Here is a 14,864-nt window from a genome sequence, read left to right as displayed (position 1 = left end):
TAGTATTGAGCATAGACAAGTTTTTTGAGAAGTTTAGCACTGATGAAGACAGAAATGGGATGGTAGCTAGATGGGCTAGAACATTTTGAGGGGGTTTAAAAAACTGAAGTGACTTAAATGTAGATGGGAAAGAAATAGTGGTGAATAAGAGGTTAAAGCTACATGAAAGAATGACATGATTGCCCAGGAGTTACCTTGAATAGTAAGAATTCAAGTGAATTGCCCAGGTTCTTACAACCAATATGTATTAGAGATAGGACTTGAACCCAAATCTTGCTAGCACTTGAGACTGGTCCTCCAACCACCATATCACATTGCTTCTCATCATCTGATATGGGCATCATCATGCTGTCTGTCATAATTTGATTAGATTAAAAACCATTTAAAAAAACTGACTCCAAATTCAGTTCCCTTTCTTATATGCCATGCTGGTCTCCCTTTTGTTCTTCATGGCATAACCAGAAGTAATAAATGGAAAGAACTAGCTTTAGACTTCATATAAGAGGGAGAAATAATCCTAACAATCTGAGATAGGCAAAAGAAAAATGGGCTGCCTCAGGACATAGTAGCTTCTTCTTCATTGGAGGGGGGAGACTCATCATGCAGAGGCTCACTGATCACATGTTGGGTATATTTTCCTGATGATTCTTGTTCAAGTGCAGATGGTACTTGAACTTGGGTTTCAGAGGCCCCTTGCATCCCAGATTCTCTGATGCTAGATTCTTAACCAGCCATAAGTTACCTCCACTAGAATATCTATACTTAAGGAGAACTCATTATTTTTTTTTGAAACAGCCCCATTCCACTTGAATGCCTTTAGTTGTCCATCCATCTCTTTGTTCATTTATTCAACAAGCATACATTAATTAATGTTATGATGATGTTCTATGATAGGCCTTGTGGAGGATATAAATATGGAAAAGACATAGTTTCTGCTCTCAAGTTTATACTTATGTGCTCATGATCATATCCTTTTTTTTTAATTCCTTTTTCAAATCTCACTATTTCTTAGGTTGCTCTGATACTTTTAGTTGGGAACAAGGTTGGCCTGCCACTGCTAAAGTATAGAAGTGGGGGAGAGAATAAACTTTTAACCTACTATGTGTCAGGCACCTTGCTAAGTGCTTTACAAATATTGCCTCATTTGATCCTCATAACCACTCTGGAAGGTAGGTGGTATTATTATGCCCATTTTACAGTTGAGGAAACTGAGGCAGAGGTTAAGTGATTTGCCCAAGATCACACAGATAGTAAGTATCTGAGGCCAGATTTGAATTCAAGTCTTCCTGACTCTGGCCCAACATTCTATCCACTGTGCTACCCAACTGCCTCTAACGATGAATATTATAGAGGTATTATTTGAGGGGGAAAAGTTGTTGTTAAACAAGCACTATGATCTGGGACACCCAGAATAAGATGGTTTATGGTCTAGGGGCTGCATTGACAGAGGACCCTGTATTAGAGATTGGCCTGGTATTAAAAATCTTTATACTTTTATTTCATGTTTAAATAAAACTTTGCAAAAAATTCTACAAAGTATTTAGAAATGGAACTGTATAGTATTCAGCCCTTATAACAATGCAGTGAAGTAGTCAGGAAATTTCTTTGTTTTTGTTTTGCTTCTACCTTCATAACATAGAAGAGAAAGAGATTTGCTTAAGTGAGATTAGCCTATTTGCCTGAAGTCATACATCTAGTTAGTGACAGAAACAAGACTGAAAACCAAGTCCACCAAACCCTACCACCATGTCACCCTTGAGTTATTTCAAGCCTCCACTCAAATTTTATCTGCAGGACACTTTTCCCAGTTGCCCCAGTTACTAGGGTCCTTCCTCTCAGATTACTTTCCATCTACTTGGAGTATTCTATCTTCCATGAACCTAGATATTTACATCAACCAATAGACATAATCATGAACAAATCAATCAATAAACATATTATGTGCCAGGCACTGTTCTACATCATCTCCCCAATTCAAATGTAAGCTTGTTGAGGGTAGGGGCTGTTTTTGCCTTTCATTCTCCAGCCCTTAGAACAGTGCCTAGCATATATTAATAGCTTAATCAGTTCTTGTTGACTAATTATTCACTGTTATTTCAGAATATTTAGAGTTTCCAAAGGTATTATTCCGTTTCAGATTCTTGCATTTCCAAAGTTTTCCCAAACTGAGTCTCTAATGTTAAGAAATGGAAACAAGTGTTCTCTTTCCTAGGGAATCTTTTGCTGATAGTATTTGTGAGTTACTTTGGAACAAAAATGCATAGACCTATGTTGATTGCTATGGGGTGCATAACTATGGGCATCGGATGCTTCTTGCAGTCATTACCTCATTTCTTAATGGATCCGTAAGTATTTCAATACCTGATGACTCTTGATATATTTTGTACCTGCAAGAAATGAAGTTTGTGATTTCTTTTTGAAGAAGCAGTGTTTTATAGTAGAAAAAAAGAGCACTGGAAAGAAACTCAGAAAGAATGACTTCTCTTTCACCACCTTGCAATATGACCTTGGCCCTCTCACTTCAGCTTTCATGGTCACACAATTTCCTCATTTGTAGAATGATGATAAGACTTCATTTTTCCTTATGGGATTAAAGTTTTCTGTTTTTTTTATATAGTACATAAATTCTTTTGCTTTTCCAGATTTAAGTGAAACTAAGTAGTTCTTTGGCATTTCCAGGACCCCTAGAATACAGTATTATGTTGTTTAAACAGAAGGCATCATTTTTTTCTTTCCTGGTGGATTTAACTTCCTAGTTAGCTCTACTTAAGCCATTTTACTCTTTGTTCAATGAAAAAGCATTAGATAATAATAGGTGAAGTGATCTAGAAATATACTGGATGATACCATAAAGTAAGTAGGGCATTAAAAATGTGCTATGGATAATACACAAAGCAGATAATTCAGATGCTTGTGTAGTGAGAGGTAACTTTACACTAAGCAGAAGGTCTCCTTCATCAATTATAATTTATTATCATAATGATAAGCAATTTGGAAACCTTTACTTATTCTACCTTATTGGATTTGGGTAAGATTTGCCCTAAGTATATCTAGTAATGATAAAATTAGTAATCTGGCCAGTGTTCATACTGCTCTTATCAGTATCTTCAAATAAAAACATTTTGTTTGTTTTCAAATAGATATGAATATGAGACAACAGTTTCAAAGACATCCAACTCTTCTTCAAATGATTTCCTGTGCATGAGAAAGGAAACTCAGATTTTCACAACAACAGAAGATCCATCAGGTGGTCTATTTCTCTTGTGCCCCATTTTCAGTGTTCTTGGATGATTGCCTTTGCAATTTACTGGTACTCTGGATCCTTTGAATGAGATAAAATGTCTTGAATTAAGATGTGTTACTTAATGAGTGAGGTTAATTTATAGAAGCAACACAGTGTAACAGAGAGGCTGCCCTGGCATTAGGAAGATCCGATTTCAAGTCTCATCTCTGATACATACTGGCTTTGTGATCCTGGGAAAATCATTTAACCTCTCATTGTGCCTTTAGGCAGTACTCTAGGACCATAAAAGTTGCAAAGTGGTTGCTGATCTGCATTAATACAGGCAGTTTTCTCCCAGAGAGTTGCTTACACCAATGAAATTATGAGTCCCTTCCATGGCAAATGAAGAAAAGATATTATCTCTTCTTAGAAAAAGAGAGAGGGAGCAGCTAGGTGGCACAGTGGATAGAGCACTGGCCCTGCTCTGTCAGGAGGACCTGAGTTCAAATCTGGCCTCAGACCAAACACTTAACACTTACTAGCTGTGTGACCCTGGGCAAGTCACTTAACTCCAATTGCCCAAAAAAAAGTATAAAAAAAAAGAAAAGAAAAAGAGAGAAACAACTATCGAAGATATCTTAACTATTAACAACTTAATCCTGAATGAATTAAGAAAGGCAACTCTGTCTACTCCCTAAACTTCTTCTAAATATGGTTCAAAAACAATTTTATGAAGATCAAGGTATGGTTAGGATAAGGAGTAGAGAATCTTTAGAAGTTTGGACAAATAGTCATAACTATTTCTGACTCAATTCATGTTGTCATAGAAATAGATGAGTTAGTGTTGTCTAAGAGACAAAGATTCAAAGTTTCAAGGGATTTGAATTATATTCTTTGTCTGCCATAACAGAGGAAAATCAGGAAGGTACAGGATAGTCCTATTTCACTTCGTGACTCTTTCCTTTTTCTCTCTCTATTGTTTCTCTTGGTAATCGCTGTCCAGTTCAGTCCATAGCCCTACTTCCTCCAGTACACTGCCACTTCCAGTTACCATGAATGCTGTCCTTCCGTGGTCTGGAAAATTTTCAAAGCTGGAGTAACTGATGCCATCATAATCCTCACTTCTAAAGCATGGGGGTAAAATCTTCTAATGATAGAGGACTTGCAAATGGCTTGTTCACCAATGGTAGATAAAACCATGCACAAATGGGGCCACCCTGACCTCACACTCCCTCCTGAGCTGATTTCTAGGTTGCCTTTGGGGGTACAGGTCTATATTAGAAAGATTAACAAGGTTTTCTTCATTTTTGGTAGTTCTTCATGAAACATTTCTTTGGCCATTCCTCAGTTTTAGGTTCATTTTAAAGTGGAGGGTTTGCCTGTGTCCCAAACCAGAAATCAACACATACACCTTAGAGTAGATCTGAATCCTCACAACAATCCTGAAACTGATTTCATTCTGTCTAGACTTAGCTTGATTTGGGGTCAGGGGTGTACTATTTATTATACAGGTTTTCTTGAAATGGAAATGTATTGCTATATAGTTTGGATCCTCTCATGTTCTGCTGTGCACATGATAGGCTTTTTTTTCTTTTCTTACTTTGTGTTTAAGTTTCAACATTTAAGTTTATTATATGTTTCTTTTTCTTTTCTCTATTCTGTATTTGAGTTCTGGTGCTTGAGTCTAGAATTTAAAAAAAGACAAAAAAAACAAGGCCAGGTGGACATCTAAAGGAATCTCTTAGGTTAATTATACTCCGGAATTAGATACCTTAGCAGACCCCAAATCAAATGGGCTTCTGAGAATGAGTGAATGAGGTATCATTCACTCTATTTCTTTCCTATTAACATTCAGTTCAACATCATTTCCCTCACCATCTTTGGCTGGACTCATTGGGAAGAGTGAAAACCAACTGGCACAAATTATAAATGAAGGTGCTATGTATCTTACTATCATTTACCAAGAATTAGTCAAGACTAATGACATACTTTAGTTTTAGTTTAGGTATATAAAGTATTTTAAGCATTACAGAGGACAATTGAGCTACAACTCAATTAACACATTTTCAACTTATCCAAAATTGTGGTCTTTGTAAGAAGATTATTGAAATTACAGTAATAATGTTTTAAATTAATTTTAAAATTAAAATTACAGTGATAAATTTTCTTTTTTATTATTTTTTTTACACCAGACCTATGGTCTTCAGTATGGAGAGCTCCCAGTGAAGAATTTCCTCTGACAGTGCAGACTGTTAACTTCTCTGCAAATTATAATCTTAAAGAGTTATCTGGAACACAGAGATTAAGCAATTTGGCTGAGGTCACAGAGCCAGAGTGTGTGTGGAGGACTGAAGAGTGGAGAGAGAGGTGGGAAAGTTGAGCCACACTCCAAGACCAATTTTCTCTCCACTGGGCCATGTGGCCTCTCATTTTAATTGTTACACCAAATAACACCAAGGAAGGAGACTGTCTCTCAACCTTCACTACTCTCCCACACAAACATTTTGTTTCCTAAAGGTGTTCAGCCACTCATGAGCTAGATCAGTTCTTTCCATCCTTGGCCTCCTTCTGAGGAGGTAATATTGTGGAAAGAGCACCGTATTTGGAGTAAGAGGATCTGGGCTTGAAACCTAACTTTTGTCTACTATGTATATATGAATATGTATGTAGGTATATATAGCATTATACATATAAATAAAATTTATCTATTATCTATCTACCTATATCCAATTATGTCTATCTATTTAATATATCTAGGTCTATATCTAGGTCTAGATATAGACATAGATACATAGATGAAGATGTAGACATAGACATAGACATAGAGAGATAAAGAGAGGTAAAGATAGAAATGATCTCTCTTTCCTCACTTGTAAAATGATATGATTGGATTAAATGGTCTCTAAGGCCCCTTCCAGTTCTAAATATGTGATCTTATGATAGGATGGTTTATAAGGTTTTTTAATATTCTAGATTCTATGGCCTAATAACCTATTTCTTTCACCAGATCATTAGTAATAGCAGTCTTGTGGTCATATAGAATGAATCTTGAAATCTTTTACTTACAAAATTTAGAATTTAGAAGCATCATAGTCACTTTTTAAATCTTAATGTCAAAAATTCTAACAGAAGTTCTTTATTTCCTTTGATTTGCAGAATGTACAAATGAAGTCAAGTCATCAATGTGGCTATATGTACTAGTAGGAAATATAATACGTGGAATTGGTGAAACTTCCATCAAACCTTTGGGTATTTCCTATATAGAAGACTTTGCCAAAACTGAAAATTCTCCTTTATATATTGGTAAGTTTGCAAAATCAATTGCATGTTGTTTCACTGAATTAAAAAAAAACACTTCTAATCCCTTTCCTTGTTTTATGAACATTTTACTATTTATTACTTACTGAATGCTTTCTCCATTAAGTCTGCCTAAACCTAAACATTTTCCTGCTTAGAAATTGAAGACTATCCAAACTGACAACATCCCCTCATGCCCTCAGACATTTCTCCATACAAGTCATTTTGAAATCCCAATTTGTTTGTCAGTCAAGATTAAGATTCCAGAGTTTAGAGAACAATTCAGTTAACAATTTGCTTCATCAAATTGAATAGTCACGACTTTCAGCACGCCTCTGGAGAATTAGTTTCTTAAAACCATTCAATCCCTCTATGATCTCTCCCTTTAAAGATACTCCTCTGTAGCCTATTAAAGAGGAACTTAAGAAATATTTCCATTAAATGAAGAAATCAGACACCTCTTACTTCTGATCATTACCCAGATCTGGTGAAGGTGGCTCAGTCAAGGGTTCTTTGCCCTTGTCCAATCCACCAACCTAATTACTTCAGGGAGGAATCCCTCCTGGGCTGATCTGAAGAGAGGGGAGAAGGACATTGTTTTAGACTTGAGAGTTTAAGAAGACTTTTAAGGCTTCTCTTTCAGATTATGTCTTAAGGTTTTAAACTAGGTACAGAAGTGGGGAATCTGTGGCCTTAAGCCACATGTGGCTTTCTAAATCCTTAAGTGCTACCTTTTGACTGAATTCAAATTTTACAGAACAAATCCTTTGTTCTGCCTTAATGCCACAGGTTCCCCACCCCTGGACTAGGATAATTTTAAAGATATTTTCTTAATATTTCTAAGAGAAGGAATATGAGGACAATCTGCTTCCACATAGGTGACTCCTAAATCTATATTTTCTGTTGTCTCAAATGTGCATGTAGCTTTTAGAGCTGAGCCATAGGTCAGTCCATAACTAGCAGTCTAGCCAGGATTTTCTTGAAATTACCACCTACTTCTGCCTTTCTTTCATTACCCCTTCTGCAGCCAATAGTTATCATATCTGTCAGTTCCACAGCATCCTTCCGTACGATATTGACTGCCACTACTCCTGTCCAGTTCCCAAAACATTCATAGTCACTTCCTTTCTGGATTTCCATAACTGCCTACTTTGTGGACTCTGTTTCTTGTTTTTCTTTCTCCACAATCCATCCTGTATATACTGCTAGTACATTTCTCAAATACCACTCTTTTATCATTATGTATCTACAAAAGTCATACTCCAATGACTCAATGTGGTTGTGGAGGTGACCTTAGGTTTTCATTGCTATGCCTGTAAGTAGGTTGTTATACAAAGAGAAGATGTGACTTTGAAGGTTTATGAGCTTGACTGAGAAATAGCATACAAGTGTCTGAGAGTAGACTCAAAACTTCCAAATTAGAAGAATTATACAATAAGACTGCAGAAATATTAGAGATCATCTAGTCCAATCTTCTTCTTACAGACTTAAGAAAATTAAAGCTAAGAGATAAGAAAGATGCTACATTTTTGTGGTAAAGATGAAGAGCACACAATTAGAGCTTTAATAAACTTTATTGCTACTCACAAAGAGAGAATGAAAACACCTACTAGTAAGGACACTTTGGGCATGTGAATTCCATGCCCATAGTGGGTAGGCAGCACACAGAGGGTAGTAAGGAATGGGTATCAAATGCTGCAGTTGAAGGCCTAGAGCCTCTCATGGCTGAAATTTATATATTCTTTGAGACAAAGAGCCACTATTATACCAAGAAAAGACTGCCTCAAGTCCAGTGGAGTGAGGGTATCTTCTAAATTACCTAATAAGAAAGAATACAGAAGAAAAATAGGAATGAGGAGCAGAGAAGCAGGAATTTATCCCTAAAGATTCCAACAAAAGATGGAAAGGATTAATGCCCAGTATCTGGGTTTAATTAGCCTCAGCTAATTTATAGTGTGGGAGACTGGGGCTATAGCAGTCAAATTGGTTTCCACTGGCTAAAAACTTAATTAAAGCAGCTTTACCTAGATACATTTAAAATAAGCAGTTAAATCCTGGGAAATGGGAAATGGACAAAAGACATTGAATTCTTAAAGGAGTTATTCTCTGTGTAACCCTAGTTTCAAAGTCCATTAGTACGGGAATCTTTCTTTATTGGTGGGAATGAATGTCGAGCTGGAGAGAGCAGAAAAGACCTTCAGTCTCTTTAGTCATTGAGTTCTCTTCAAGTTCCAAGTTGCTTCAGGTCCTATAGTCACTTCATGTGCTTCTGGCTTCCAGTTTCAAGAGGGAAGATAGATGAGAACAATCCCATTTTAGGTTGCTGAAGGCAAATTCTTTGGAAAGAAATGATGAGAGACCAGGCTGAGCTCATTCATTGTCCAGCCATACTCCTTTCCTACAAATACATACTAATGGAGAAGGTTGATAAGATATCCATCTAAAGTATCTTGAAAAATAAGCAACAGATACTCTTCTTCTTGCTTAGACTTTCCTGTGTAGGACAAGCAAATTTCTTTTAAAAAAAGTTACAGAGTCTCTAGGGGACAAGGTGAGGGAAGGAAACAAGCATTTATTAAGCACCTACTACATGACAGATACTGTGTTAAATGTTTTATAAATAGTATCTCATTTAATCTGTCCTGGGACTTGATGAAATTAGCAAAATGTCATCTACCAATGCAAACATCTGGAGAACCTCACTATCCAGAGGGAATCTCTCCTCAACCTGGACTTTGAATTGGATCTCCTTTATCACAGTGGCAAATACCTTTGGCAAATATACATCTCTCACCCTATCTCATGCCTCACCTGATGTTAATTGTTAGAGCATCATTGAACAGAATTATTTCTGTTGTTACATCTTCCAGGGAGCCCTGAATGATCTTGATGTATGGATGCTGTAAAGTGGCCCATAAGGCAACATTTTGTTCTACCAAACTAAATTCTGATTTCAGTTGGAAATGAGAAGGAAAAAGGTTAAATTGCTTTTAAGAAATTGCAAAATGGATCCCAAGCTTCCCATATAAGCAAAGACACATCTTTTCAATAACAACTTTTTACTGGTGTTGCTATATGGCAGCAAGAGGTAGAATACCATTGCCTCTAAAAAGAAGGCACTTAAAAAAGACCAACATGAAAATAATTATAGTTCATGTACTAACATCTATTACACAGAGGGAGAAAGGTAGAGAAATTTTGTGAAGATCATTCAAATGTTAAAATAACATATATTTCAATATTAAATGACTGCAGTACAAAGATTGGCATAGGAAAGTAAAAAAATATAATGGAGAACATGGCTCATAATAAAGAAACAAAAGATTTATTGACTACATAGAGGACTAGAACATATATCATAATTTTTTTCAAAAAGAGATTTGGATGGTGCTAGACCTGGCAAGCACCAAAAAAAGTATCAAAACAAAATTTTCTATAACTTAAGAGAAAAGATAGGACTAGTTAGCAATGTGGGAGTAGTTTCTGAATTAATTATGTATAGAATTCTTTAGAGCAAAGCTAAAAATCAACATGAGATTTAAAAAAATTAGAATATGAAAGACCTCTTCAATAAGAACCACAATTCTTGAAAAGCAATTACCTTAGCCACCCACAAAGGAAAAGCAATGTAAATGAAAATTGCATATTGTCCATGCAATTGAATGGGAAGATGACTAAATTAGCCATTAGGATGAACTGAAGGATAGGTACCACAAATTGGCAGTGAACTGGGCCAAGAGCTTAACGAAGAAGTGATTTGCCCAAATCATATTTGGATAATTATCTATTACTTTTAATTATTCCAAGCTACATGCTATTATTTTTTTAAGTCCACCTTTTAAATATCAGTATTCTCCCAATGATGATATATAGCTGTAAATCTATTCATATACAATAATGAAAGGTAACAAATACATATAGGATAAAAAATAGCTTTTCCCCACCTCTCTCTGAGAAAATGAAGAAGGCACAAAGGACTCACAGAAGCTCCAACATATTGAAAATACATAAAGCAGTTTTTCTGACACTGCCAACACAATGGTGTAAGCCCTCATCACCACCATTGTTGCAGTCATTTTAGTCATGTTTGACTTTTCATGACTTCTTTTGGGGTTTTCAAAGCAAAGATACTGGAGTGGTTTGACATTTCCTACTCCAATTCATTTTACAGATGGGGAAACTGAGGCAAACAGGGTTAAGTGATTTGCTCAGGGTCACACAGCTAGCAAGGGTCTGAGATCTGAGGCCAGATTTGAACTCAGGAAGATGGCTCCAAGCCTGGTATGATATCCATTGTAACATCTAGCTGCCCTTCCTCATCACTATATACCAGGACTATTGCAATAGCCTTCTGGTTGGTCTCCCTGCTTCAAGTCTCTCTACACTATAGTCTATCCTCCATTCAGCTATCAAAGTGATTTTTTTATTTAGTGTTATATTTTCCCCAGTTACATGTAAAAAACAATTTTTAACATTTGTTTTTAAAACTTTGAGTCCCAAATTATCTCCCTTTCTCCCTCCCCACCCCACCCCCATTGAGAAGGCAAGATTATACATGTGTAGTCATACAAGATATTTCCATAAGAATCATGTTGTGAAAGAAAACATAGACAAAAAAAAAACGTCAAGTGGGGGCAGAGCCAAGATGGCAGAGTAAAAGCAGTGACTTGCTTGAATTCTCCCTCAAATCTGTCCAAATAACTGTAAAAATGGTTCTAAAATTCTAGAGCAACAAAACCCACAAAAAGACACAGCAAAGCAAATTTCCAGCCCAAGCCAACCTGAATGGTTGATTGGAAAGATCTATTGTGCCAGGCTGAGAGAAGAATGCAGTTCAGTGTGGGTGCACAGGCAAAGACCAGGCCTCAGTGAACTTGGAGCAGGCCTCAAGGGACTGAATCACAGGCAGCTATGGTGGTTTCCAGACTTCTCAACCCACAAACACCAAAGACAACTTAGAAGGTCAGTAGGAAAAGTCTATGATTACAGTGAAAGAGGAGCTCAGTCCCAGCCCCAGTCCTGGTGCAACCACAGCAGCTGCTTCTGGAGCTCTCAGCTCACAGATGGAGCAGGGATTGAGTGGCTGATCTGAGGGGAATTGTGGGGATCCCTTTGCTGGTGGTGAGGAAGGATTCTCTTGCTTTGCCCATGCTTGGATCTCTGTCAAATTTCTGGGTAGGGGTCCTGGGATGAGGAGGCATGCTGGTATGATGGAGCTTGTAGTGGAGGTGGAAAGGAAATCCTCCTCACAGTTCCAAGGCAGAAAAGAGTGCTTGTGGTGACTCATAGACCAGAGTCAGACAAGGGAAGGCATAAACACCTTGTCCTTGATCATACCACCTTAGAAGAACTGAAAATTTACACATCCCTAGAAGTATCTCTAAAAACAGCTGCACAAAACCCCTGAAGCTTGAGACAGTACATTCTCCACACTGAAAACAGACCCCTACCTTAACAAAGAGTTTAAAACTCAAGTAATTGGCTGGGATCATGAGCAAACAAAAGTGCAAAAAAGTCAGACCATAAAATCTTTCTTTGGTGACAAAGATAAAAACATACAACCAGGAGAAGACAACAAAGTCAAAGCTCCTACATCCAAAGCCTCCAAGAAAAATATGAATCAGTCCCAGGCCATGAAAGAGCTCACAAAGGATTTTGAGAAGCAAGCAAGAGAAGTAAAGGAAAAATCTGGAAGAGAAATGAGAGTGATGCAAGAAAATCATGAAAAAATCAAGTCAACAGCTTGCTAAAGGAGACCCAAAAAAATACTGAAGAAAATAACACCTTAAACCATAGACCAACCCAAGTGGCAAAAGAGGTCCAAAAAGTCAATGAGGAGAAGAATGCCTTCAAAAGCAGAATTGGACAAATGGAAAAGAAAGTCCAAAATCTCAGTGAAGAAAATACTTCCTTAGGTGGCCTAGCCACTCCAGATCTTAAATTGTATTATAAAGCAGCAATCATCAAAACTACTTGGTAGTAGCTAAGAAATAGAGTGGTGGATCAGTGGAATAGGTTAAGTATGCAAGACACAGTAGAAAAAATGACTATAGTAATCTATGATTTGTTAATCAGATCCCAGCTTCTGGGATAAGAACCCACTCTTTGACAAAAACTGCTGGGAAAACTGGAAAACAGCATGGCAGAAACTAGGCATAGATCAAAATCTCACACCATATACCAAAATAAAGTCAAAATGGGTTCATGATGTAGACATAAAAGCTGATACTGTAAGCAAACTGGAAGAGCAAGGAATAGTTTTCCTATCAGATTTATGGAGAACAGAAGAATTCATGACCAAACAGGAAATAGAGAACATTATGAAAAGCAAATGGATAACTTTGATTACATTAAATTGAAAAGTTTTTGCACAAACAAAGCCAATGCAACCAAGATTAGAAGGAAAGTAGAAAATTGGGAAAGAATTTTTACAACCAGTCTCTCTGATAAGGGCCTCATTTCTAAAATATATAGAGAATTAAGTCAAATTTATAAGAATACAAGTCATTCCCCAATTGATAAATGGTCAAAGGATATGAACAGGCAGTTCTCAGATGAAGAAATTAAAGCTATCTATAGATAAATGCAAATCAAAACAACTCTGAGATACCACATCACACCTATCAGATTGGTCAACATGATTAAACAGAAAAATGATCAATGTTGGAGAAGATGTAGAAAAATTGGAACACTAATGCATTGTTGGTGGAGTTGTGAAATGATCCAACCATTTTGGAGAGCAATTTGGAACTATGCCCAAAGGGATATAAAAATGTGCATAACCTTTGACCCAGCAATAGCACTTCTAGGACTATATCCCAGAGACAGCATACAAATGGGAAGAGGACCCACATATACAAAAATATTTATAGCAGCTCTTTTTGTGGTGGCAAAGAATTGGAAATTGAGAGGATGCCCATCAATTGGGAATGACTGAGCAAGTTGTGGTATATGAATATAATGGAATACTATTGTGCTATAAGAAATGATGAACAGGCTGACTTCAGAAAAACCTGAAAAGACTTGTATGGTCTGATGCTGAGTGAAGTGAGCAGAATCAAGAAAACATTGTACACAATAACAGCCACGTTGTTAATATTGATAAACTTAACCCTTCCCAGCAATACAAGGATCTAAGATATCTCCAAAGGCCTTGTGTTGGAAAATGCCATCCACATCCAAAGAAAGAACTATGGAATTTAAATGTAGATTGAAGCATACTATTGGCTATTTTTTTTCCTCTTCTGCTGAGTTTTGTTTCCTCTTTCTGGTGGTTCTTCCTATTGGTTCTAATTCTTACTTACAACATCACTAATGTGAAAATATGTTTAATAGGAATGTATATATACATGTATATATATCTATAGCCTATATCAGATTGTGTGCTGTCTAGGAGAGGAAGGTGGGGAGGGAGGGGGAGAAAAATTTAAAACTCAAAAGCTTGTGGGAGTGATTGTTGATAATTCAAAATAAATTAAGAAAAAAAAGAAAATACTTCCTTAAAAATTTGAATGGAGCAAATGGAAACTAATGACTTTATGAGAAATCAAGACATTGTAAAACAAAAACAAAAGAATGAAAAAATAGCAGTCAATGTGAAATATCTCATTGGAAAAACAACTGACCTGGAAAACAGATCCAGGAGAGATCATTTAAAAATTGTTGGACTATCTGAAAGCCATGATCAAAAAAGAGCCTAGATATCATCTTTCAAAAAATTATTAAGGAAAACTGCCTTGATATTCTAAAACCAGAAGATAAAATAGAAATAGAAAGAATCCACCAATCACCTCCTGAAAGAGATACCTAAAAGCAAAACCCCTAGGAATATTATAGCCAAATTCCAGAGTTCCCAGGTCAAGGAGAAAATCTTGCAAGCAGCCAGAAAGAAACAATTCAAGTATTGTGGAAACACAGTCAGGATAACACAAGATTAGCAGCTTCTACATTAAGGGACCAGAGGGCTTGGAATATGATATTCCAGAGAGCAAAGGAGATAGGATTCCAACCAAGAATCACTTACCCAGCAAAACTGAATATAATCCTTCAGGGGAAAAAAAATGAATATTCAGTGAAATAGAAGACTTTCAAGCATTCTTGATGAAAAGACCAGAGCTGAATAGAAAAATTGACTTTCAAATACAGGACTCAAGAGAAGCATGAACAGGTAAACAGGAAAGAGAAATCTTAAAGGACTTATTAAAGTTGAACTGTTTACATTCCTACATGGAAAGATATTTGTAACTCATGAGATCTTTGTCAGTATTAGGGTAGTTAGAGGGAAAAAATTATTTGTGTAGATAGATAGATAGATAGATAGATAGATAGATAGATAGATAGATAG

At 36.5% G+C, this 14,864-nt stretch overlaps 1 protein-coding gene across 1 annotated transcript in view; it reads left to right on the top strand.

Moving 5' to 3' along the window:
- The window catches only part of SLCO1A2 (solute carrier organic anion transporter family member 1A2), a 56,941-nt gene that overhangs the window by 3,953 nt on the left and 38,124 nt on the right, over window positions 1-14,864 (top strand). The window contains exons 3-5 of the mRNA XM_027838854.1: window positions 2,213-2,345; window positions 3,141-3,247; window positions 6,380-6,526. Coding sequence (XP_027694655.1) covers window positions 2,213-2,345; window positions 3,141-3,247; window positions 6,380-6,526 — 387 coding nt within the window. The remainder of the gene's footprint in view (window positions 1-2,212; window positions 2,346-3,140; window positions 3,248-6,379; window positions 6,527-14,864) is intronic.

The sequence above is a fragment of the Vombatus ursinus genome, unplaced genomic scaffold (genome assembly GCF_900497805.2).
Source record: "Vombatus ursinus unplaced genomic scaffold, bare-nosed wombat genome assembly UNPS02014830.1, whole genome shotgun sequence".
NCBI classification, from domain to species: domain Eukaryota; kingdom Metazoa; phylum Chordata; class Mammalia; order Diprotodontia; family Vombatidae; genus Vombatus; species Vombatus ursinus.
Note: the sequence above shows the minus strand (reverse complement) of the source record. Positions and strands in the feature narration are given on the sequence as shown.